Source organism: Podarcis cretensis, assembly GCF_951804945.1.
Source record: "Podarcis cretensis genome assembly, chromosome: 2".
Taxonomy (NCBI): domain Eukaryota; kingdom Metazoa; phylum Chordata; class Lepidosauria; order Squamata; family Lacertidae; genus Podarcis; species Podarcis cretensis.
Window position 1 is genome coordinate 78,871,112 of NC_137171.1, and position 24,245 is coordinate 78,895,356.

General features: G+C 42.3%; 1 protein-coding gene across 2 annotated transcripts in view; it reads right to left on the minus strand.

Annotated features, from left to right (window-relative positions):
- VGLL4 (vestigial like family member 4) overlaps positions 1-24,245 on the minus strand; it is a 102,597-nt gene that overhangs the window by 50,609 nt on the left and 27,743 nt on the right. Inside the window, exon 1 of one of the 2 annotated variants that reach the window (XM_079967340.1) lies at positions 17,216-17,765. The exons of the other annotated variant lie outside the window; for it this stretch is intronic. Coding sequence (XP_079823466.1) covers positions 17,216-17,300 — 85 coding nt within the window. The 5' untranslated portion in view covers positions 17,301-17,765. Of the gene's footprint in view, positions 1-17,215; positions 17,766-24,245 lie in introns of those variants that run through there. 2 annotated transcript variants of the gene reach the window in all.

Sequence of the window (24,245 nt, forward strand, 5' to 3'; positions counted from 1 at the left end):
AGCTCTCTGTCCCCTCTTCTCACCAGCAGTCCCTGTGCCCCATCCCACATACAGTAATTCAGACACTTTTCAGGAGTTTTCAGGGAGTGAAACATCTTTCCAATAACTTCCATAGGGTCCAATACAGCACTTGTATCTTACTTTTTGTAAAGGTCTTTGGCTACATATGATCATGCATAGAAATTAATGGGGATTTTTTTTTCATCTTAACCTTCCCCCTTGGTTTCCCTAATTAACTATATTTCTATTTATTCTCTTTCAAACGTATGCTACTAGAGAACGTAATAGTTATTTCAGCACAAGTTTGTGGTAACCAACACTTTGCTATGTGGAATTGCTATGTGATTCTAATCATGGATCCTCATCTCGAGCAGCCCATTTTAACAATTTGTTGGCAGAGGTACTGGAGGTCCTAGGTGACTGCAAATTACACTTCATTTCTGCCAGACAGGATGATGTCAACAAATTATAGGCTCCAAGAATGTGCACCCCATAAACTTATAAACATACACATAGGAGTCACTAAGTTTCTGTTAGAAACAGCCATATGACTGTATTTTCTTTTACTTATAAAGAGCAGCATGTTGACATCCAACAATTCAAATATTCAATTCCTTAAACTACTTCAAATGCAAGCAATACTCAAGGCAGCTGACACATCCCACATCAACATTCTCAGCCATTCCCAGGTATGTACTCTTATACACAAGCACACTTCAGTTTTGATTAGCAGCAATTCCCACAATCACAGTGGCTGGAGAAAGTACTACAACAATCACAAGAATTTGCTTCAGAGTATATCCAAGATTTTAAATCTGAAATGTAGAAAAAGGTGGACGTTCAAAAAAAGTTGGCTTGAAAATAAGCTCTTTCTATGTTTGTTTTTCCTACTTTGTGGCTCAAATGGAAAGCCTTTGTGCACATCAATGTGAAGAACTACACAAGGACAAGAGTATGCATTTTTCTGTAGGACAAAGAAAATTCATACAACCCCCTCAGATAACTAGTAGAGTACAACTGGTTGCCCCAGATGGAGATGAACATCAAAAGATTTCTTCAGCCAGTTCAATGGAACCCAGATAAGCCATCACAATCCAGATGGGGATATATATCCAAATGTGCATCTAATTAGCTCTATCAGGCTTTACCAACCTGGTGCTCAGCTGTGCTCCCTGCTGATATTATTAGTAGCTATTATCCAAAAGGTCTGGAGATGCCAAGCTGGTGAAGGTTGTGAGCTAGGTGAAGAATGTCCATGGATTTCCCTTGCATGGTTTGGGTCACATATGCTTAATTAAACATTCCATTGAAATGTTGTATTTTGGATGCATAGGAAAGCTATTTTAGTTTCCACAGATGAGTACATTCAGAAAATTACATGTACTGAATATGATATTTCTCCATTTTGTCTTCAACACTGATCCAAACATCAATTAAGAAAAATCCTGAAATTTTAAGAAATCAAAAAATAAAAATCTGTGAACGCACAAAACTGTTCATCTAAGTATGCAATACATTAGATATGGAGTTCAAATTACTACTGATTTCCCAGAGTCATAGCATCACTGAATCCTTGTCTTCTTTTTCTCTGTTATCCAGGAAAGCAACTTGTTTGAAACACAAGACACAGGAAAGCGAAAATGATCAAAGGCCTGTCTGTCATTGGGTGAAAATGATCAAAGCTTAATGACTGCCCTTCCACTTCAAAAGTAAATTTGTGCAAGATTATGGTTACAACATTAAAATGAGTTAGAACTTGTGCTTATAGCAACATCTTAATGTGGAATCCTGGCATGTTTTTTAGTGCCAAACATGAATTCCAGTTTTACAACAAGATGAAAAAGAGGTTGAAATATTGCTTAAATTAAACCTTGGTTTTACTTATGGACAGTGATGCATGCATTTAAGTGTCAAGAGCCAGAGTCAGGAGTAGGTCAGCAATAAAACACCCAGTGTCAGTGAAGTTAATTCTTTATTCAAAGGAACCAGAACAGTGCAGGCCTAGTGATCACAGCAACTCTTCCCAGTAGTCTTGCCCCAATGAGGCAGCTGCAAGGGCTGGAGGTCCCTGCCTTCCCACCACTCTCTAAGGCTCCTCCCCTGGGTTCCTTCCCCAACAGCCTATGGCTCCTTCATCTTGCTTCCATTTGCTCCACCCTCTTCATTTCTCCACATATTCTGGGAGACCAGCGGGGAGGAGAGCTGGTCACAGTAGGAGGGGAAACTACCCTGGTTTCTTCAGCAGCCTGCCTCATAGCTGCCTCTTGGGTCCCCTCCTCTTCTCCTTCTGAGCCTGGACTGCTCTCTGCCCCAGCCTCTTCCTGCTCACTAAACCCTGTTGCCTCTTCAGCTTCTGGAACCTCCTCCTGAGTCTGCTCCCTTCTCTCTATGGGGGTTCCCCAGCTGGTGCCTCCCACCACTCCTCGGCATCTAGCAAGTCCATGACATTAGGCATGCTGCAGTAAAATGTTAAGTCACCACAACTGGCTACCCCACTCTCTCTATTCTGAAGTTGTGCAAACCTTTATTTCTGCCCAGCAGATGCAAAGCCATCTCCCTTTACTACTCTTAGCAACCAATTTAGTGATGCCCTCCTGTGATCTGAACTCTAGTCATTAAGGGGCCACAAGGTTATCAGAGCAATCCTAACCTTGGCGGGGAGCACTGGGGTGGAGCAGCAGATGGACCACTACATCCAAACTCTGGTTGATTATACTGGACATGGTGGAAGCTGGGGTATTTCCCCCCCTGCTTTGCTAGCTTCCCACTGCCACAGCAGAAGGGCCCAAAACAGGAGTGGGAGAGCAGCTTTGTATCCAACAGGTCTATGGCTCAGCTCTGCCTCTGCCACAGCCCATTTCCAGATCCTAAGCTTGCTACTACTGCACTACACTGAGCAGGTGCAGGGGGAAACAGGTTCTACAGCAGCCCCGTTACCCCACTGACACAAGCCCAGCAGACAGACACGTTGCCCTATCTTCGCCCCCTCCAGCAGCACAGAGAAGGAAGTTACATTTGTTATTCATGCTTTCCTACAAGTCACCCTACACTAGAACTTTTAGCCTCATTATCAGAATTACGACTCTGGCAAGAGTCTTGACATTCTTGTCTTCAAAATTTGGAATCAAGACAGCCTGCATATTTAAGCCAAACTTGTCAAAAAAAAATTAAGGGCTTCATCAGGCTAGCTGCCGACTGGAGTGACTAAAATCTCCTTTAACATTTGGTATCCCTCGCAAAGCAAATAATCACATCAGCTTTTCACTATCTATTAAAAACTTCGGGTTATTCTTTGAAAGGTAACCTGGTACTGTATTGTACAGCAGGCTACTTTCCCCATGTATCTGTCTCCTCCATTTAATAGTTAACAATAGGGAAATCAAAAGATGAGAAGTTTCATCATCCTCTGGAGAGATTTCTTCTAAGTCTTAGAGCCAAACTCAACCAGTTCAGTCCCACTGCAGATTTTATAACAAACAAATACCACCACCACTGTTCAGACTAACACTTTGGATTAAGACAGAGAGTATCTGAGAAAAGCCCAAATTATGACTAGACCCTTGAAACCAGGAATGGATTGTGGTCTAAACAGAACAGACTGTTGCATTATGGGAAGGGGCCAGGATGAATTTACTTTCTTCTGTGCTATTATGATAATGTCTCTCAGGGGAAGAAAGTACAAACCCACTCCTTTCCAGGAATAGTCCAGTCATAAGAAATTGCCATGAGAGTGGAAATGGGTTTCATAATTAACCATTTCATTTATTGCTGACTGTTTTAAAAAAAGAAGAAGCCAATTGGGAGGAATGGAAAATAAATTCTAAAGCAAATTATCACCCAGGCCATCCAGAGGAAGAGGCAAACTCTGGTGTTGCATCTCAACATGCTTCTGAACTGCTGTGTGTGAGAGACCTTTTCTAAAAAGCACATTTGGATTCCATGTTGCATCTGTTCCCACAGGACATGACGTCTCAGTTACAGAACTCCATTATGAGGGAAAGAAGTACTTGAAATGAGGGAAACCTCGAAAACCCCTTGCAGAGAAAGTGAAATATACACTACCATTTTAGGGGAGAAGTGTGTGCTTGTGAAAGTTTCCATTTACACTTGGAATCAAAAGCATGACAGTTGAAATGCAGCTGCATAGAGAAGGCATCCCCAAACTCTGCCCTCCAGCTGTTTTGGGACTACAACTCCCATCATCCCTAGCTAACAGGACCAGTGGTCAGGGATGATGGGAACTGTAGTCCCAAAACAGCTGGAGGGCCACGTTTGGCGGTGCCTGGCATAGAGAAACATTTGTTGATATCAATGGCTCATCACATAGTTGCAGTAAACTGCAAAGAAAAGCAAAAGCTTTAGATAGTAGGGTGGGTTGCTAAAATGGAATAGGGAGTTCTTCCATATAGTTGCAGTTTCAAGTAGCTCTTAAAACTGTGGCTGGATGTGTGAAACTGGGTGAAAGGCTCCTCTGAGTTTATAGAGTTGACCACATCCAACATTATTGACCATAAAGTTAGTTTTTGTGACAACAATGCAAATCTAGAGCCAAATAAATAAATAAAATGTTAGCTTTCGTCTGCAAGGGAGTCCTTTTGAAAGCTGAGGGGAAATAACATTGCTAGAAGCAGCCGCTGGTTATAGCATAAACAACCAAGGTACTGTATTGAAGACCTCGATTAAAACCAAGTTACTGTTTCTCCTTTCTGTGCTGACTTTCCTTTAACAAAAATTATTGTTAAAAATTGCTTCACACTGTTTTATGGGAAGCTATACAAAAATGATATAAATAAACTAATACGAAAAATGAAGAGAGGTGGATCATAGCAAATGTTCACTTCATTGTTAATGTGGAGGGCAGAATCACACAATTATACTGACAAATGCATGTGCAAGAAAATAAATTGATAAATTTGTAAGGATAAGTGGAAAATCAGTTTCGGAACTGAAGACACGAGAAGACATGCGATTGGATTCTCCTACAGGGTAGACCTACTCAGAATGTCTGTCACATGATGAAAAGCAAAATACTATGGATAGTATGAAAGGTAAAAATATACGACAATGGTGGGGAAAGCATTACATAAAACTCAAAAAGGCACAGCTCCCTATGTGACTCAGAGCAGAGGAAAAACTACAAAAACCACTCTGAAAGTCCCTAAAAGAGTCATGCATGATACTAGAAAAATTCAGAGGCTGACTGATGGCCAATTACTTGGTCCTATCTGCAGTGCTACACAAAGGCAGCGCTTGAAAATGCTCCTTACACAGCATGCGCCCTTCTGTCATGTGCCTGAATTTATCTGGCACCAGGTTACTTACTAAATGGAATGATCAGTATCCTATCACATGCTTCGGTCATCTAATGCGACAACTTTCACCCTTGTTCTTCACCAGATAATCCCCCAAAATATGATCCATATGAACAGGAAGCAGTTTCTTGGAACAGAGAACCACTGCAAAGTATGGAGCAGACAGAGGGCGAGTATAGCTGCAGCAGTTCGCGGAAAGGAAAGGGTAAGCTTCCTTAAGCAAATAAACCCTTCCCTGCCCCCAGCCTCACAGTACAAACTAGGCAAAGTCTCCTCTAATGTTCCAGATGATGCTGTTTTCCTGTGGCTATTGAAAACTGATTTAGCATAACTACCCCAGTGAAGCAGATGGGATTGAATGATAAAGCTCAAGGTGCAGTGGGGGGATGCAGCTGCGAGCTGAAACAATCCCTGATGAAATTGTGTTGCTGTAGTTGCAGAGGAGTGTGGGGAGAAGAGAAACAAAAAAGATGTAAGATACAGCCTCTCCCTTCTTACTATACTGTATAAAGATGCATGTAAATAAAATCAGGGATTAAAAAATAAACTTTTAAATAGTTTATGCTTTGCCTAAGGTTCATTAAACCAGCTAATGATTTTGTGTTGACTATTTTGGCTAACTTTTCTCCTTCTTTAAACACATTACCTACTCCAGGGTTGCCAGCATGCCCTACAGAATTCGCTGCATTCACACTCCAATCACCTCTGGCCACTGGTCAATTGGCTGAGTCCGATTGGATTAGAAATTCAACAACATCCAGTGGACACCACATTGACTACCCCTGAACTATGCAGCAAATGAGTATGAACAAGCTACAGGAAAGTGGCCCAACCTAATAACCAAATGTTGAACTCTTTGGAAAAATAAATGGTCCTCATATGCAATTAGAATGGTTACTGGGGAAAAGTAAAGCTCAACAGGAAATTCGAAGGAAGCTTGTTCTCTTATCAGGATTTTACATCAACCAGTACTGGGCTAATCTGTCAAGAGGCATCAGAAAATATGGCCAGGATTCAAACATTCACTTCCCATGATCACTAAGAGAGAGAACATCCCTTCCCACCCTGGTGGAATGTGAATCTGGGAGTGACAAGATTAGGACAAGGATGAGGGCTCATGTCTCACTGGAGTAGTGGTGGAGGGAAATATTTCTCTTCACTCCTGCTATTGTGCTGAGATAAGAGTGGCCGCAAAGCATGATTTCAAGGATTAAAATATTCCCTCTCTAAAGGACAGGAGTGGCAGAAGCAGTCAGTCACACAAGCAAAGGAAGAATAGGGTTGGGAAGAGAAGCATCTTTTAGCCATTGGTTGGCATTGGTGCCCCAACCAGCTAGCGGGTGAAAGGTCCTATTTTTAGATAGATGTGCAAATGTTTGGTATTATTTCAGTGTAAGTTTGCATCTAGGATCAGGATTCTTAATGTACTAATGTTTTACTTGTGGGAACTAGTGACTGGCTGGCCACGAGTAACCTTCCACAGTTTCTTCTAAACCAGTTCTTTCTTTCTACATATCATCACTGACACCACACTGGCACAGCAGCCTTTTCACTGTGGTGCTATACATATTGACTACCATTTGTGCAAGAAGAATCAATGATCAAATTACCAGGGCCATATTCAGTGCTACAGCTCCGCACTGCCGCAACAGGCTTGTATAAGAGCATCAGAGCTTCGACTTCCTCTCCTGTCCCCCATGTGGCCTCAAAATCAGCTCTAGGGCTGGGAGACCCTCCCAAGTGGATTTTGGTGCTGCAGAGGGGAGGAGCGGGAAATGGAAGTCGTGTTGCACCAGCAAAACTATGCACCTGGAGAATGAAAAACAAACTCCTATTCTCAGACGAAGCACTAAAAAACCCGGATCATTCTGAAAAGCAAAATGTCAGGACATTTCTAATAAAAATGAAAGTGGACTAGAGTACTGTACCAGTGGTCAAGATGCAAAGGTGCAAATTGCTGTTGCGCACATTTAACTTTTCATATTTTGAGACTGACCCACTTGCATTCAAATGATTTTTTAGAGAACTATGAATGTCCCACCACCCAGCAGTTCTCAACCTGTGGGTCCCCAAATGTTGTTGGACTACAACGCCCATCATCCCTGGGCTCTGGAATTGCTAGCTAGGGGTGATGGGAGTTGTAGTTCAACAACATCTGGGGACCCACAGGTTGAGAAAGGCTGCACCACCCATTATAAGCATTTGGCAATAGGCAGGAAACAGGTGTGGGGTGAAAACCTACTTTAAATGCATTTGGTTATAGCTACTTCCAGGAGTCCTAAGTATTTGTAGGTTTCAACAAAAAGTTTCAGATTTTTCTTTCTTTTCTTTTTTAGTTTTCAGATTTTTCAAAAACAGGGTTGCCGTGGTTAGAACTTTGCCTGATGGCACTTTTGTTCTCTCTTTTTTATGTTGCAGCCTAGTGTCTAGACTCAAAACAGTGAGAAGTTCTCTCTAACTCCAGCCTGTGGTTTCAGTGTGTTCAGCATGAAAACTGTGCATGTCAGCATTCTTCTAGCTGGCTCCATGTGATTTAATTTAAGCCAACCACAGAATGACTGTGCTAGCTTTCTAAGATGCCACAGCATGCAAGCTGGGGGTGGGGTGGGGGGACTGAACAGAAGCAATGCACACCAGATGTTAGAACAGAACATCTAAAATTATTTATCCAGATTTAGCATACAAGAAAGAATCTTCCTTCCATGCTAAAAATATTTGCATTTAATCCAAGAAACAAGCATGCTGAAACTTAGTTTGTAGAAACCATACTGCACCTCTTTTTCCTCATCCCTTTGTTACAATATGCTGCATTCTAGATGGGAATTCCTGCTTTTCAATGGGACTTTTTTTTCCTGCACAACTAGAAATTATTTGCTCCTTCCTACGTTATATTATTATACCCACTTGACTGAACTCAATTTCCAGCCAGGGACAAGCAAAGAAATTTCAAAGGTCCAAAGAAATCACAACATTTATTTACTGTGAATGCATGTGCTCCCTTTGGTATAGTGCAGCAGTAGGAAAATTCTGGCCCATGGGCCTAATCGTAGAATTGTAGAGCTGGAAGGAACCTACAAGGGTCATCTAGCCCAACCCCTAGCCAGGTCATTTGGGGCAAACCACAGTTACCTCTCCTGCTCATGACATCATCTATGGTGTCAGGTATGGTCAAGTTCAAGCCACAGCTGCAAAGGAAAAATCTCCTTTGCAACCAAGCCATATCTAGAAAGGAAGAAAGGCATTGGCAATCTAATTTAAATGTCCAAAGTTTATTTTTTCGAAAACCTACCATTTACCTAGGAAAATATAATAGTGGCTTATTATTCACGTTTAGCCAGCCACTGTAGTCCTCATGTAGCGGTATTTGTTCACCATTTCAGAAGCCCACTGTACTTCCTCCTACCCTAACTCTAGCATTGCTTCCAACCGGGGTGGGGGGGGTGGGAGAGTCTCCTTCCTGCTTCCATCCTACCAACAACCCACTTCCCTGATAGCTGCAACCCAATGAAGAAATCAACTGACTGAAACACTTGATAAAAGCATGAACTTGGTCAGAGTCGCACAGTGCTGAGCCAACCACTCCCAATTCATTCCAATGATACCTATAACGGTGAAGTATCTGCTCAGCTACAACAAATGTCTCGCTCAAAGTATGATTTAAATCCACACCCCAAATGTAGCCAATAAACAGATAGGTGGTACCAGCCAAACCCCTTTTGGCCCAGCCACATCTTTATCTGTCCCGCACCCTATGTTGTAGATGGACCAATTGGGGAGGTTGGGTAGGCCTAATTATGCCCACAGGCTGGAGGTTCTTCAATAAGGCGCCGGTATCACAGAGCTGTTTATCAGATTAGCAGACTGCATTGCTCTCTTCCCAAGTGAATTGGTTAACTATAATAATAATAATAATAATAATAATAATAATAATAATAATAATTTATTTATACCCCGCCCATCTGGCTGGGTTTCCCCAGCCACTCTGAGTGGCTTCCAACAGAAAATTAAAATACAATAGTCTATTAAACATTAAAAGCTTCCCTAAACTATGGCTGCTTCTGCTATTTGCATACAATCAAGTTCACGTTTCTTAATTAAAATGGATGTGGCACTTTGTGCAACAAAATAAGACTTTTTGAAGTAAGGAAAAGGTGTGAGATAACGGCTGTTTGCCGCAGTATCATATAACTTCCCTGCAAACAAACTGGAATGAGTAAGCAGTTGGTGTCATATAATGTCCCCTCAAACTGTGCAAACCAATCAAGATGAATACTCAATAAAACAAGTTGTCAGAAGGCAGACTTCATTTCAAGGCAACACAGTTAACTAGTTATACTCTTTCACTTGCATTAACAAATCTGAGTTCTGTACAGTGGTACCTCGGGTTACATACGCTTCAGGTTACATACGCTTCAGGTTACAGACTCCGCTAACCCAGAAACAGTACCTCGGGTTAAGAACTTTGCTTCAGGATGAGAACAGAAATTGTGTGGCGGCGGCGTAGCGGCGGCAGGCGGCCCCATTAGCTAAAGTGGTGCTTCAGGTTAAGAACAGTTTCAGCTTAAGAACAGACCTCCAGAACGAATTAAGTTCTTAACCCAAGGTATCACTGTACTAGACTTATAGTATGCACAATGGCTTTCACCTGCATAAATCAAATCTGCAATATAAGCATCAATGAAGGAGTAAAATGAAATTGCATTCTGTCTTACACTTTGTGCACATTTGACTGCAACCATGGTCTTAATGCTCTAAATACAGCACCCAAACATGTCCATGTACCACTAACAATTATCTTCTGGGCTTTTACTGAAAGAGGAAAGAAAACAAAGGGTCTCTTATCAAGCAATAACAACATTCAGGATGACAATACACAAAGGGGCAAAGGCTAACAGGTGTTAAAAATTAAATAAACAGAACTTCCCTTAATTCTCAATGTATGTGATGCAATTACTGTAAACTTATTTTCACAAAATAAGCTCCTTACCATTATCTGTAAATATTTATGCATGGACTGTAGGTGACAGTTTGGGCTAAGAGTTTGCTCATCTGCCTGTGACATTCTCTACATGAAGCATATTCCCTTCTGACACCCACTCAGTCAGAAGCAAGAAGCTCTATCTATTTTGATCTTTCATCAGCATAAGACCATTGTCATGCAAAGGAGGCTTAAAAATAAATAAAGCAATACTGCTTTTGTATTCATAGTGTAGTTGCCACACTAGATATGATGTAGTAAGCTTACAGGTGCTATGCAAAGTAGGTTCTGCAGGATACAGCACATCCTTTGAACTTGTGAGGAATTTCAGCGCTGTCAAAGGTCTCCAAAGTTCCTGGATTTGCATACGAAGAAGCTAAGCACTGTTAAAAAAATTTGACTTGCAACTTAGCAGGACACAAGCAAACTGTGTCTGGAAGCAAAATTGTACATTAATGCAAAAATGAAGTTTGCAGTGTTAACTCTCAGGTTCAGCTTTTGATATTGCATATCTATACACTAGGCAGTTTGAGAAGAGAGAGACAAAATGAGTTTGCCTTCTGCCACACTGCTAAACATTACTTGCAGTCAATTCACGCTCTGTTGTTACAGGAAGTAAGCGAAGTAATTATGTAATATGCGACTAAGTAATGTATGCTGTCATGTAGAAATGGGAGGGGGGAAGTGGTCCTAGTTCTCACATATGGGTCTAATTTCCTTTGTTTTAACATTCAGTCTTCCCTACCATCCATATAAGATGTAGAAGAAAAACTATTCTCTGCAACTGATGGCATTTTGTTATTTCTTACCCAAGAATACCACAATACCAACAAAAAGCAATAATATTACAGAATAAGAGGAAGAGGATCCACCGTCACCACTGAGGCATCTGTACGTTTCATAAGGGCAGCCCAATAGCACATTCTCACATTTTGAGAATTTTGCCTCACCTACAGGCTACAGAAGAGGCTTCAACCACATTCATTCTTCTTCCACAGGTTCACATAAAATAAGTTTTAGGCTATGACACAAAATTCAGGAAACATGCAAAGATCATCTCCAGGCTAAAGCTGAGGTATTGTCTGAAGTGGGAGGAAGAACCTGATTGTTCATGAAGCCATATTTTTCAGGTCACAACAACCACACAAATTGCAGCAATGGTGTGGCCAGCGTTCACACAGAAAATCCGGTTCTCACAATAATCATTCACTATGCACTCCAGACGTTCCCAAACGCCCACATGGGGCCTATAATTGTTTGAATGGGGCCCTAGTATTGATGCAAAATGTCAAGGCTCCCAAAGCTTGCTATCTCATCTCATAGTAAGCCTTCTTACTCAGGATGTAAAATTTGTAAGCATCCCTATTGTATGCAACAGGCTCATCGGAATTTACACACCGACACTAGACATTCTTGGCAGGCACCAGCAAAAAGCATGGCCATGCAGAAGTAGTTCTAGTAGCTTCCCTATTGGGACTGTAACATAGAAGTGGCAGCCTTAAGAAATTAAAAGGAAGTTTCCAGTGCAGCATAAATCCAGAGTCAAACTACAAACACATCACTTAGTGCCTGTTATTCCATATGCAACCTAGGAAATTCCACAGCAATATTTGCATCTTTACCCTAGTGAGTAGTCAAATTCTGTACAAGTTTGCTGGTTCTTAAATATATGTGACTATCAGGCATAAAATTTATAGATGCCCAGATGAATAGAAAAAAAATACTATTTTCTGTTCATAAACAGATTGCACCACTTTTGTCTCCACAGCTTGCCTTACATTTCCATATCCACACCTACCATTATCATCATCCGTTCAATTACCTACCAATTCCAACACTATCCTGGTATACTCTAACACTGACCTACAAAAAGCAGAAGATGAACTAGACAAAACTAGTTGAAGATGGAGTTTACTCAGTGATGCTGTTTGTTCCCCCAGTGATCTGTTGGTGAGTGGCTGATTCCCCTTTCTTCCTTAAGAAAAGGCTCAACAACTTTGACCTGAACCCACCCCCCAAAAGGAGGTACAGTGGTGCCCCGCAAGACGAACGCCTCGCAAGACGGAAAACCCGCTAGATGAAAGGGTTTTCCGTTTTGGAGGCACTTCGCAAAACGAATTTCCCTATGGGCTTGCTTCGCAAGACGAAAATGTCTTGCGAGTTCCTGCGGGTTTTTTTTTCCTCCCCCCCTTTTTCTAAGCCGCTAAGCCGCTTATCAGCTGATCCGATAAGCCGCTAAGCCGCTAAGAGCGCTAATCTGCTAAGCTGTCAATGGGCTTGCTTCGCAAGACGAAAAACCGCTAGACGAAGAGACTCGCGGAACTGATAAATTTCGTCTTGTGAGGCACCACTGTAGATCACTGTCTCTTGGGAGTCTCTTGGGAGCTGGCCACCCCTGCTGTAGGGCAATCTCATGGCTCATTGGTTACCCCAGTGAAGTTACCGTAGTTCATTCTTATTATCTTAATCTGAACTATGTCAAATAAATTAAGATGTGCTGTACTTTACCCCTCTGCAGCTTCAATATTTTTTTTAATGGCACACATTAACCAAAAATAGTGATTTATTCTCCTCTTGCCTCTGCCCCAATATCTTGTGCACTGTTGGCAAATTATTCTACCTTCTACCTCCTTTGTCCATCTTGTCTATTCAGACTGCACATTTTTGAGGTGGTGACTACGTTGTATTCCTTTTTCCACATATTATATGGGTCAGATCTCAGTTGAAACTTGTGGACTCCATTATAACAATAATGCAATGAAACAAAACGGTGCCTTGTATATTTTCCTTAACTTGAAAATGCATCTGAATACTTCCTTCACTCCAACCTTCTTCAGAAAGGAAGGCCTAATTAGATGGGAAAGCAGTTTCTAAATTGCCAGTTGTTTTTGTTTGTGTAACTTCATACTTCCTCGCTACACTGGGCCACAAGAGCGTGACACAATGGGCAAAGAGACTAAGAGTGACCCTGTCTGTCTGTCAACAGCACTGCACACTTCTGAATGAACTTTCTAATCCAGTTCCAACTTCTGCTTCACACAAACCTGCCAACATTCACCAGACTCAAATCACAGCTATGCAGAAGCAGTGTCTTCCTGTTAAGTAAAAAACATCCCCCCACAGGAAGCACACATTCCCATCAACAAGACCACCAGGTTATCAGCATTATTTTGTCACCAGTGTTGTTGAAGCCAGATTCCCACACAAGTCGCAGACAGAGGAATCCAGGTTATGATTAAGCAGAAAATCTGTGCAGTAAAATGCCTCTGTAGATAAGCCAAAAGGGACATCAAAGTCATATATATGGAAGAAAATGCACTGCTTTTTACAGTACATTTTATAGAATAGAATTTGCATTTGGGGCCAATTCATAAACAGCATAAATGAATTATACTTGTTTGAGTCATCTGAATATTTTAGATGCAAATGATGCAAATTCAGTGTGGAGAAAGTAAAAGCAAAATGCCAGAGCCCACTACTGAAGATGGCCTCTTTAAAAATGTTTCTAATGACCCATAATTTCAAGAGATGCACTGAGCGACGTGGCTGCAAATGCCACATCAATTTTTACAGAATGCCTCTGGACCCCAATGTAGGATCCAGAGGCATTTTGGGAGCTATAGCAACCTCACCAGGTGCTTCCTACCAGAGTGCTGGTTTGTGTGCCATTGCTCATCTCCACTGCTGCTGGATGTGTACTGCCACCCATCCTCCTACCATGTGTTAAGCCCATGGGGCCCACCAGGGTGGCAGCCACAAGTGCAGCACTGTTGTGGCGCCACTCAAACAAGGCGCTGATCCTGCAACTATGCGCATTATAACCACATGCTCTGAAGTACTCCAAGAAGATTAATCCACTGATTGCATTTTATTATGTACGGTAATACCCATGGCATCAAATGTGGTCCATTCATTCATCCTGCAACAGCCTTGCAGCAAGGAGGCAACCAGGCTGCTGTTTGCTCTCCATTTTCAAAGTCTAACAATATGTCTGTGTACTGAGAAAGGGAAGGGATTTTCATACAGTTAACTGGCAGAAGTTGAAGGGAAGACCCAATACAAGCAGTTCATAGTAAAGGCAAAGGCATGGGTGTGCAAACCAGCACCTGAGATGGAAAACACAGGGGCCGTCATCCAGCAAACAATTCCAAAAAGAGAAGAATGAAAGGACAAGGACGACAGAGATTCATATGACTGATCATCACCATTCACCTCTTAACCACTATCCAGTGGTGAACAACTACCTTCCCTTTGACAATCATTATTAGACACAAGTGCCTGGCATGCTCTGGTCCATGGGTCACGAAGAGTCATACACAACTAAACAACAACAATAACATTAGCAATTTAATGGTAGATGAAGAGGATGGGTGGGAACAGAATCACATTTCCCTGACAATCTATTCTTGCAGCTGGGAAACTGCAATATCCCTTACAAGGAAGTACTACCTCAGGAGAGACCACTTCAAATGAACAAATGCACGTTTGTGGCATAAAAAAACAGGGATTTGGAAAGCCCCTTCTAATTTTATAGATCATGGTCATATAATTGGGTTATGCAGATGGATATGATTCACTTCCATAACACTTTCATGCACTTTATGTATAGAAGTTTATTTCCTGAAAGGAAGACTATGTTCAGTGAAGCCATGTGGTGATGTTCTCAGATCTCCATCGCTCCCCTTTCTAGATACAGCAATCCTCTCTTGGGGAAGGAACCATCCTAGAAAGATGCAGAGAAGGCCCTATTCTGAAAATGTTTATGTTTTCATAGTAACAATAATTCAAGAGAGGGGGTTTATATTCCTCCTCAGAGAAAATTCTACTCTTTGTTTACACTTCACTAAACTCTCTCAAAATGGACAGCAAAAACATTACATAGCATTGGGGGGGGGTTGTTGTTTGCATGCAAATATCCATGAGAACATCACCAAAGTTAACACGTTTGCTTCAGGAATTTCCCCAATTCTATTGTCATGTAAAACTTGCAGCTGCAAAGTGCTTTCCTCAAGGAATGTTTAAATTCTGTTAGAATTCTAAAAAAATCCAAAATAGAAATAACAACACAATATGTATCTCCAACAAAATTTATCTCCAATGCATGCTCTGTAAGCAGAAATGAGCTTGTTATAATTGAATACACTCAGTCCAAACCAATAATCCTCTCCACCCCAAAGGGACATAGTTACTCACACATTTACTAAAATCAGTGGGATTTAAAAGTGCCTAGATTGTGCCCAAGACAATCATCACTGCTTATACCAATCTACAATAGCAAGATTATGGTAGTTACATGGAAGATTTTTAAATATTCACCATACATTTGACATGAAATCATGTTCATAAATTTTAAAACACAAGAATATGAATGCCCAGTTATAAAATATTTCCAAGTTTTGTTCTCCACTTTATTTTGTCCATACACATTTTAAGTTTAGTGTTAAAGATAATGAAAAAGAGGAAAGCAGCAAATATTAAACATAACAGCATATTAGAGTCATGTCAACAAAGGGTCTCTTTAAAACAGTTCAACTACTACCAGCAAAAAAAGTCTGGAGGAAGTTCAGAAACACGTGAGAAAGTAAGGGACCTCTGAAAACACTGAAGATAAGGGACTGAGCCATCACACTGATCTCTTCTTCCAAATGTATAATAAACATTGAAATTTAATATTTTCACATTTAAAATCATGAGGTAGCAGACACACCCCTTGTAGTAATCATTACCCTCCTCAGTAACTCAGTTTCAGCTGACCTGCTTCCAACAAGAACAGACTGACAAGGCCTTGTTTGTTTACCCCCCCCCCACCTCCCAATCCCCAAACTTAACAGGTTTGCATTTAGGTATCATTTACTGGCCAGCATAATAAAAGCCACTCTCTTTAACAAGCATGGAAATTTTTCCAACTGAAAATCTGGAAGGAGTGGGGGGGGGGGGAATTTGTGCAATGTTTGTGTGTGTGGCAACAGAAAAACAGCCCTCCTGCCAAGTACAATTAGCTCAGTGGTGCCTTTCTTTCCTCGCTTAAAAACTAAGCCATTACAGCCTGTTCAAACTGCACGTAGGTTAAAAACTCAGCTAGTTAAAAAAAAAAAAAGCAGCGAAATTCTACCACTCCTGTGGTCAGGATCCATATGGTGGGGCGACGGGACATTACTGCAAAACTTGGTAACAAACAATTCTCTGTCAGGAAACGAGCAAACATGAGGGTGGGGAGCGGGGAGGGGGGGGGAGAGAGAGAGAAAATCCACCCAGAAGATGACGGCCATGAAGTTGTGTTTCCTAGCGGCTGTGTGCATTTCTTTCTGCTACAGGCAGGCTTGCTTGAGGTGGTTCTTGAGGGAGGAGATGTGGGATTGCAGAGGGGAAGGGAAGGGGAGGCAGCCCTCTGTGTCAGAGCTTTCTCAGAGCTGTACAGGAAATGAGAAGTCAAACAAAGGGGCACTCTGTATTCTGTACTACAGGCACCCTTCCATCCCCGGAGCAGAGTAGTAAAAACTCTCCCATTGTGCCCTAAAGACAGGAGGGAGAGAGACAAAACACGCATACAACATGCCAACTTGCCATCCAGTCATTGTCACGCTACTACCCCCTTACACTCCCGTGTGGAAGGAAAAGAGCGCACGAACAACATTAATTTTCGGGCGGGGGGTGGACATTTGCACACTGGAAAGCTTTCAAAACGGCGAGACAGGCGTTAAACAATAGTTCCCTCTAGCAAACTACTTCCAAGTGATCAATGTCTCCCGGACAAAACACAAAACGCCTGGCTTTAAAATGATGCGGGGGGGGGGGGGGAGAAAGAGAGAGAAATCAGCATTTCCACGCAGAAAAGGCAGGCCACTGCCCAAATCAAGCAAGCAAAAGATATCAGCACAAACTTACAAAGACATAACGCCGGAGCGCGGCGTGAATCTTAAGTTACCTTCATATTGGCGGAGAATGCCAATATTGTTGTTCATCTTGTCCAAGTACTGATAGTTCAACAGGTCCATCTTCATAAATAGCATTGAGTGGGCTAGCAAAGAAGACCAGCTTGCTTGCTTCCGCCCTGAACACCCCCCAAAAAAGATCAGCGACAAAAACACGGGGGAAATGCTGTTGCGAGTAGCTCCTGGCTCTTTCCCGAGTTCCACAAGCTCAAGGCCCGGCCTCCGACTAATCAAAACAAAGTATATTTTAAAAAAACACAACCGAGTTAAAAAAAAGGAAGGCAAAGGGGGGGAAATCCCCCTCCAAGGCTTCAGAAACGAAGACCGAGTTTGAAATGTATTGTGTCCAATTGCAATTAAAAATTGCTTACAGATCTGACGCCAAATTTCGGGCGGGGGAGGGGGAAACTGGAATGGCAAAGACTTCCTAGGACAAAGACATGCTAATTCTCCTCACAGCCCGCTGCAAGTTAACTGCACTGACATGCAGGCTATGCTTGGTATGACTCCTATGTAAACTAGCTTCCTCTTTCTAGCAGACGGAGATGACTGAGCATGCTCAGTGAATCCCTGGAGCTCTTCAAATGTCAGGGATATTTTCTGCACAAGATCAGTCTCTAAATGTATTGAGTGTTTGAAGGCAAGACAGGGAAGGAGGAGGAGCTGAAGACTGCACAGAAGTGGCCATGTCAGATTCTGCCCTTACTGGAAGCAGAGTTGCCGCTGCACAATTGAAAAAGAAATAAGCAGCAGCTCTTGCTTAGAGCGCTAGCTAGATACACACGCAACTTTTTTTTTTCGCCTGAAAGGAGTTTTGAAATGGCTGGAGTAGAAGCCAAACGCCTCTTTAATTTTCTCACTGTTTCAGTTTAATTGTGCTTATAAGCTTTTTGCAACTCCAAATTAATCTCCCTTCAACTATGACAACACACTGTTTGTTTTTTAAATAATTTTAATGTCTTTGTTACCATTAGATAAGCTGCCACCTGCACTTGAGCAGAAACACATCAAGAGTCATAGAAACTTGTAAAAAAAAATTGTTTTTAGTTATAAAGCTATTTGATCGTTCTCTGCCTTGAAAGAAACAAAAGGGATTTCTCTCTCCACTGCTCTTATTTCAGGATGTGGTTTGTTTTGCTACACTCCAAACCTTGAACCTAAACTTTCCTAGTTGTTTATACAGATGCAAGTGCATCATCCCACGAGGTAGAGCATCCATAACCAGTCATTATATAAATCCTGAGCCAATAAAATTCTATCCGTTGCTTCCTCCATAGCAGATCAATGCCTTAAAACTAAAATTGGGGTCGGAGGGCAGGGTGGAGCCAGGCAGTGAGATAGCCAATACTTTGACAATAATATCCTATCTTCATCAATAATATCCTATCTTCATTATTTTAAGGAGCTGAAGGTTGCAATCCTAAGCATATTTGCCAGGATTTAATGGGACATTTTGAAGCAAGTATCGCTTAGGAAAAGAGAATTAAATACCAAGCTTCTACTGAGGCTGCCACTTATCACGCTTACGCCTACATTTTACAAGTCAAATTTCTTCATTTGATACACTTTCCAAGAGAATGTCACTGTAACCCAAAAGCAGTTTAAATGCCTCTCCCAAGTGTAAACTTCTTAAAACACAATGTTTCGACCAAACAATAGGAAGAGCTTCTTGGGGTGGGGGTGAGGGGGAACACAAGTGTTCACCAGTGGAACAGAATGCCGCAGAAGGTGCTGGATCTTCATCGGAGCTTGATGCCACATTATGATGTTTATTTTATAAAGAAGATTGTCTAAATATGGTCTATTTTTCATGTTGCAGAAAGCATGGAAAGCTTCAGTCACGGGACTCCAGCCAGAAAGGATGCAGGAATTCTATTCTGGGAGAGTGCTTCCCTGGCCCACATTTTGTGTGCCCCCTTTGATTGGCTTAGGAAAAGGGGCATTGCTGTTTACTTCCTTGCTCAGTTCCCAGTTTCTAAATGTGGTCTCTGACCACGTCTGCTTGCACTGGAGACGGAAATTCACTGCAAGAACCTGGCAGCATTTCTCCAGCTACATCGAGGGCACTGCATAGTTCTGGATGTGCTGTGTAGCAGATTTTAGGGTAGTGGTGCAAACCATGCCTTTATTTGAGAACCAGAGACTTAGAAAAGAGATTAAGGCGCTTTTCAAAAGGCTGCTAAAAAGCAGTGGAAGGGGTAGAAACAGCCAGTTATCAGAGTCCTTGAAGGAAAAACAAGTAGTAGTGTTAAAGTTGAAACAAGACAAATTTAGTCTGGATATCAAGGAATGCTTTCTAACTGCATGAAACAATTCAGCAATAAAACAAGTTTCTAGATAAATGGGATCTTCTGGCCTTGAAACTTTCTTAAAGGACATGGCATGAGAAGTTATTGGAGGCAGTACTGTGTCTAGGAGTGCAAACTAAAATTCATTGTAATGCTTTGATCCTAGATTTAAAAGTCTTAAACCATAATCAACCAATATCTATGGTCTTCCAAAGGAGGTGTGCAGAAATTTAGAGGAATATGACCAGCACATGGATTTTTTTGCTTTCTACCAGAAGGTATTCCAAGAATCCCCTTCCCCCAGTAGCTTTTAAAATTCTCAAAGCTTATTTTTTTTAAAGATGGCAATATGAGGATTTAAGATAAAAATCTTTCAAAGGGGAAATGCTTCTGGTGAACAAACTCAGCTCTGCACTCCTTAAAATACAAGACTGCAATTAAGGTATCAAAAAAGAAATAATCTTTAAAAAAATGAAACTTGCAGACTACTGTTTACTTCCTAGTTTTCAAATAACATGTCTAGCCAACTTTTCAATGCTATCTTCTGTTCCCAGTGCACTCATTTTACTTATGATTGTGTCTGTAGAAAAGTATCAAAAAGCCTTGTTCAATCCATTTTCCATCCAAACTCCCTTACCAACCAATCTAAAGAAATTAGATTTGTCTTGTCTGACTTTTTATTATTATTATTTTATTAGTATACTGTAACACTTCATATGGCAGCATATGAGGGTATAGTAAATCATTAGGCTCTAGAAACATGGGTTCACACCAGAAGGTTCACTTCTTCATAAAGGCAACTAACTTTTTCATAAAGGTCATTTATTTTGAGGGTCTCTCGATCGTTTGGTTATTCGGTCATAGTTCTCTTATTGGGTTGTCTGAATTTGCATTTTCAGTTTAAAATTTACCTTCACAAAATCAACAATCCTAAGTTTCTTTCATACTGCTTTTATTTCTAAAATTGTAGAGCATCTTGCAGACTAGTATCTCTATAAATTTTAGCTAACCTTTTTTTTATGCACTCATGCTATTTCTTTGTGGACTTTGATAATAGCCTGTTTTCATTTGGTCTCCTAATAAGTTTTCATTTACTTTGGGACTACACCAGTGCCCCACCAGCATAATCCTCTGCACTCTCAGCAATGAAGTAGAAAGCAAAACTCTATCAGTAGAAACAAACAACTGCAGCAACACTGATGGCTACTTCTACAACATGCCTGGCAACTGGGACCCAAGAATCATCACACCAAGCGCGGAACACATCTCTACAGTACCCAGGTTGGGAAGGCACCAAAGACCAGCAATGTTAGACACACCGTGATAATAACATGAATGAAATCAACAACCCCACCCCACCCCTCAGTATCTCTCCTTCTTATGATGACTCCATGCTCCAATGACTCGAGGAACAGCAAACTGACACCTGTCACCACAAGCTTCATTAGGGTCCTCAGTTAATCCCCTGACGACAAAAACAAAGAAAGCCACAGCACTCAGACAAGCATTTTGCCAGGAACAATCCTATGGGTGAGAAAAGAAAGGCGTGTTCTGTTCCAGAAACAGCAACCAGCCCTGTCCGTAGGCCAGTATATAGGACATTTGTCCAAAAAGCAAAAGCTACGCCCACCCCAGAGAAAGGCTCAAGGCTTGCTGTGGTATCAGGCATTCCACACAGACAATGCTGTAATTGGTGTCTGCACAAGAGGAAAAAGCAATTTGCAAGCGAGAGGGAAGAGAGCCAATTGGACAAGGAAGAATGCACACTGTGAAAGCAGGTCTAGTGATAGCATGGCAAGCTGGATGCTGGCACACAACCACTTAAATCCTTGACAGATTTAAATATGACCCCCACAAGGGCAAAGCCTACCATACATTCCAATAGGGAGGGGGAAGAGACAGCAAGATTAGAACTGTGGCTCCCCACTCCACAAAGCAAGCAAGGCATTGCAATGTGCACATACCTTACCCTTCTGCACTTCAAAGGACCCACAAGGTAGCAAACAACAAGATCAGCAGAAGCAGATTAAAACTAAAGCTATGGACAACAACAATACAAATGCTGTTTGGGGAGATAGGCACCATTTTCAAAGTGTATCCAAAGTGAAGCAAGGTGCAAGAGTAAGAGCCTTTTCACAGGAGGGAGCATTACTACCAAAAAAGTATAATCATCGTAAGTATAATCGTCGTTGTCCTCCAGGCTACTTCTGAGCCCAATTCAAAGTGCTGTGTTGACACTGTCAACTCCTAAATGGTCTGAAGCACTGTACCTTTTAAGGATTCCACTCACCCACCTGAATGTATTGCTCACTCTAGTTATTCTCTTTGTGTCAGCCTGCCACCTAAGGAGGGGAATTACAGACTGGATCCAGTGGTGGCTTTGCACAGACATGGTACCTGATTTTCACTAATCCACACTACCCACTGCAAACTGAGGGCTGGAGTACAGGAGGGTTACAAGCAGAAGCATTTTCCACTAGTGCAGAGCTACGACTGGACAACCCCTTGATGTATTCCAAGGGTCAGTGACTAGTATAACAGCTGCATTTCTGAACTCTCTTGAACAGCAGCGCCATACAGCATGTACCAGGATAGCTATTACTAAGGCAAATGGGATAGAAACAGGATACAATGATTCTGTGAAAGGGTGTAGGTGGCATAATAATCTTAGGGGGGCTGGGGGGCACATTCCTGGCCACTGCCACCACCCAGACATCCAGAAGCAGCACTAGATACAGGGGCACTGCAAGCAGACAATGTCTAGTCTCACAGGCAAGAGGCAAGAGATACATTCACAAAAACGATGCACTGGCAGTTTCTCACCTTGGAGGCATAGCTCAGTGCAACAGGCTATGAGCTTCCAGAATAGGCTGTGGGGTGGGGAGAGCTGTACATCTTTTTATCTGAGACACGGCAGTGAGATATTGAATCACAGTGATTGACACATAGACCAACAGCCTTATCCAGGTAACTGATGTCACACACCAAGATGCTGCTAATTCTCTCAGTACAATTCACCTCATCCAATCAGGCACCTGTCAACGTTCTGGAGCAAATTTGGCATAAGGTTGCTAGGGACCATAAATGGAAATATATCCCCCTACTTTGGGCAGCAATTGTCAGTGATATATTGCAGGGGGCAGGGGCAAGGCTACAAGCGGCAGGAAAATTGCTTCCCTCACTACCTAGCCTTAAGCCCCACTATATGAAATCCAGTGTACCCAAAGTACTCATCCCCATTGTCAGGGACTCAGTGGGAGTGCAGGGAGGAGAAGAGATGGAGAGCGAGGGGGAGCAATCCGAGGGCAGCGTAGGAGAATATGACAGCAGCCCGAGAGATTCCATGAGCCTCTCCAGCGAATCGGAAGATTCACAGAAGGGGGCGCCGATGGGCAGGGCAAGGGGCGAGCCAAGGGGGACACCCCAGAAGCAAGGGGCCAGCGGGGACTCCCAGAGCAGCAGTTGGAAATCAGGACCAGCTTCCCCACCAGAGCGCAGTGGGGGGGAGGAGTTCCAGGTGTCAGAGCCCACATATGCACCACCAGCGAGAGAAGATGAGTCAGGGTTGACCACGCCTCCATCGGAGAGCGAGTTAACGGTCAAGAGGAAAGTTGCAGGCTGGGCGCGCGCGCCAAGTTCAAAGGTACAGGCGAGCGGCACAGAAGGTAGCCCGGATAGGGAACCAGGTCCTAAAGCCCGCCGGAAGGAGGGGCAAGAATCGTCAGGGTCAGCGTCAGAGGAGTCCAGGAAGGATGAGACCCTAGCGGGCAGGAGGGCCCAGAGGAGAAAGGAACTTAGAAAGAGGTGGAGCGAGGGTCTTAAACTGGTGTGGAAGGGGAGGAGACTCAGACGGGACTTCGCCGGTCTAAGGTCGGGACGTAGAGCTGCACGCTGCGGCTTTAAAATGGAAACTGAATCTCAATAAAGACTTTTGTACATAACTACAGCCTAGCGTTGGTCCTCTGTGAGCTGGGACCTGGAGGCAGCTCTGACACCCATACACATGCTAATAAACGTTATTGCAAAGAAGTTGTAAATTCCCTCTAAAAAGCACCTTTAACATTTAAAAAATGTGCTTTGTCTGTTATTCCAAGGAAATGATTCCCACAGGCCTTATAAAATAATTCAGTAAGAATGTAACCAGTATGCATAAAGCACAGACTGAAATACAATCAGGACTAAGCATGTGTCATTGTGCAATGTGTTCTGGACATGAGAAATACAAATACCAGCGTCTTTCATAATCTACATTTATTGATAACACTTATTCACATTAGCCAGAAACCACAAAGTCTTTCATTTCAGGATGTTGGTTGTTGCTTTGCAATACTCTAGCATTTAGAAATACAGTGGTACCTCAGATTACATACGCTTCAGGTTACAGACTCCGCTAACCCAGAAATAGTACCTCGGGTTAAGAACTTTGCTTCAGAATGAGAACAGAAATTGCGTGGCGGCAGCAGCAGGAGGCCCCATTAGCTAAAGTGGTGCTTCAGGTTAAGAACAGTTTCAGGTTAAGAACAGACCTCCGGAACGAATTAAGTACGTAACCAGAGGTACCACTGCACTATAAATATTTTCAACAGCAAACACAAAAAAAGCCTCGTGGCACCTTAAAAGCTATGATATGTTAGATTCAGTGGACTTGCATTCTTTTGTGTAGGAAAAAAAATACCGTTGGCCAACTGTGTGTGACACATGGGGGGGGGAATGAATACAAATGGCTATGTATGTA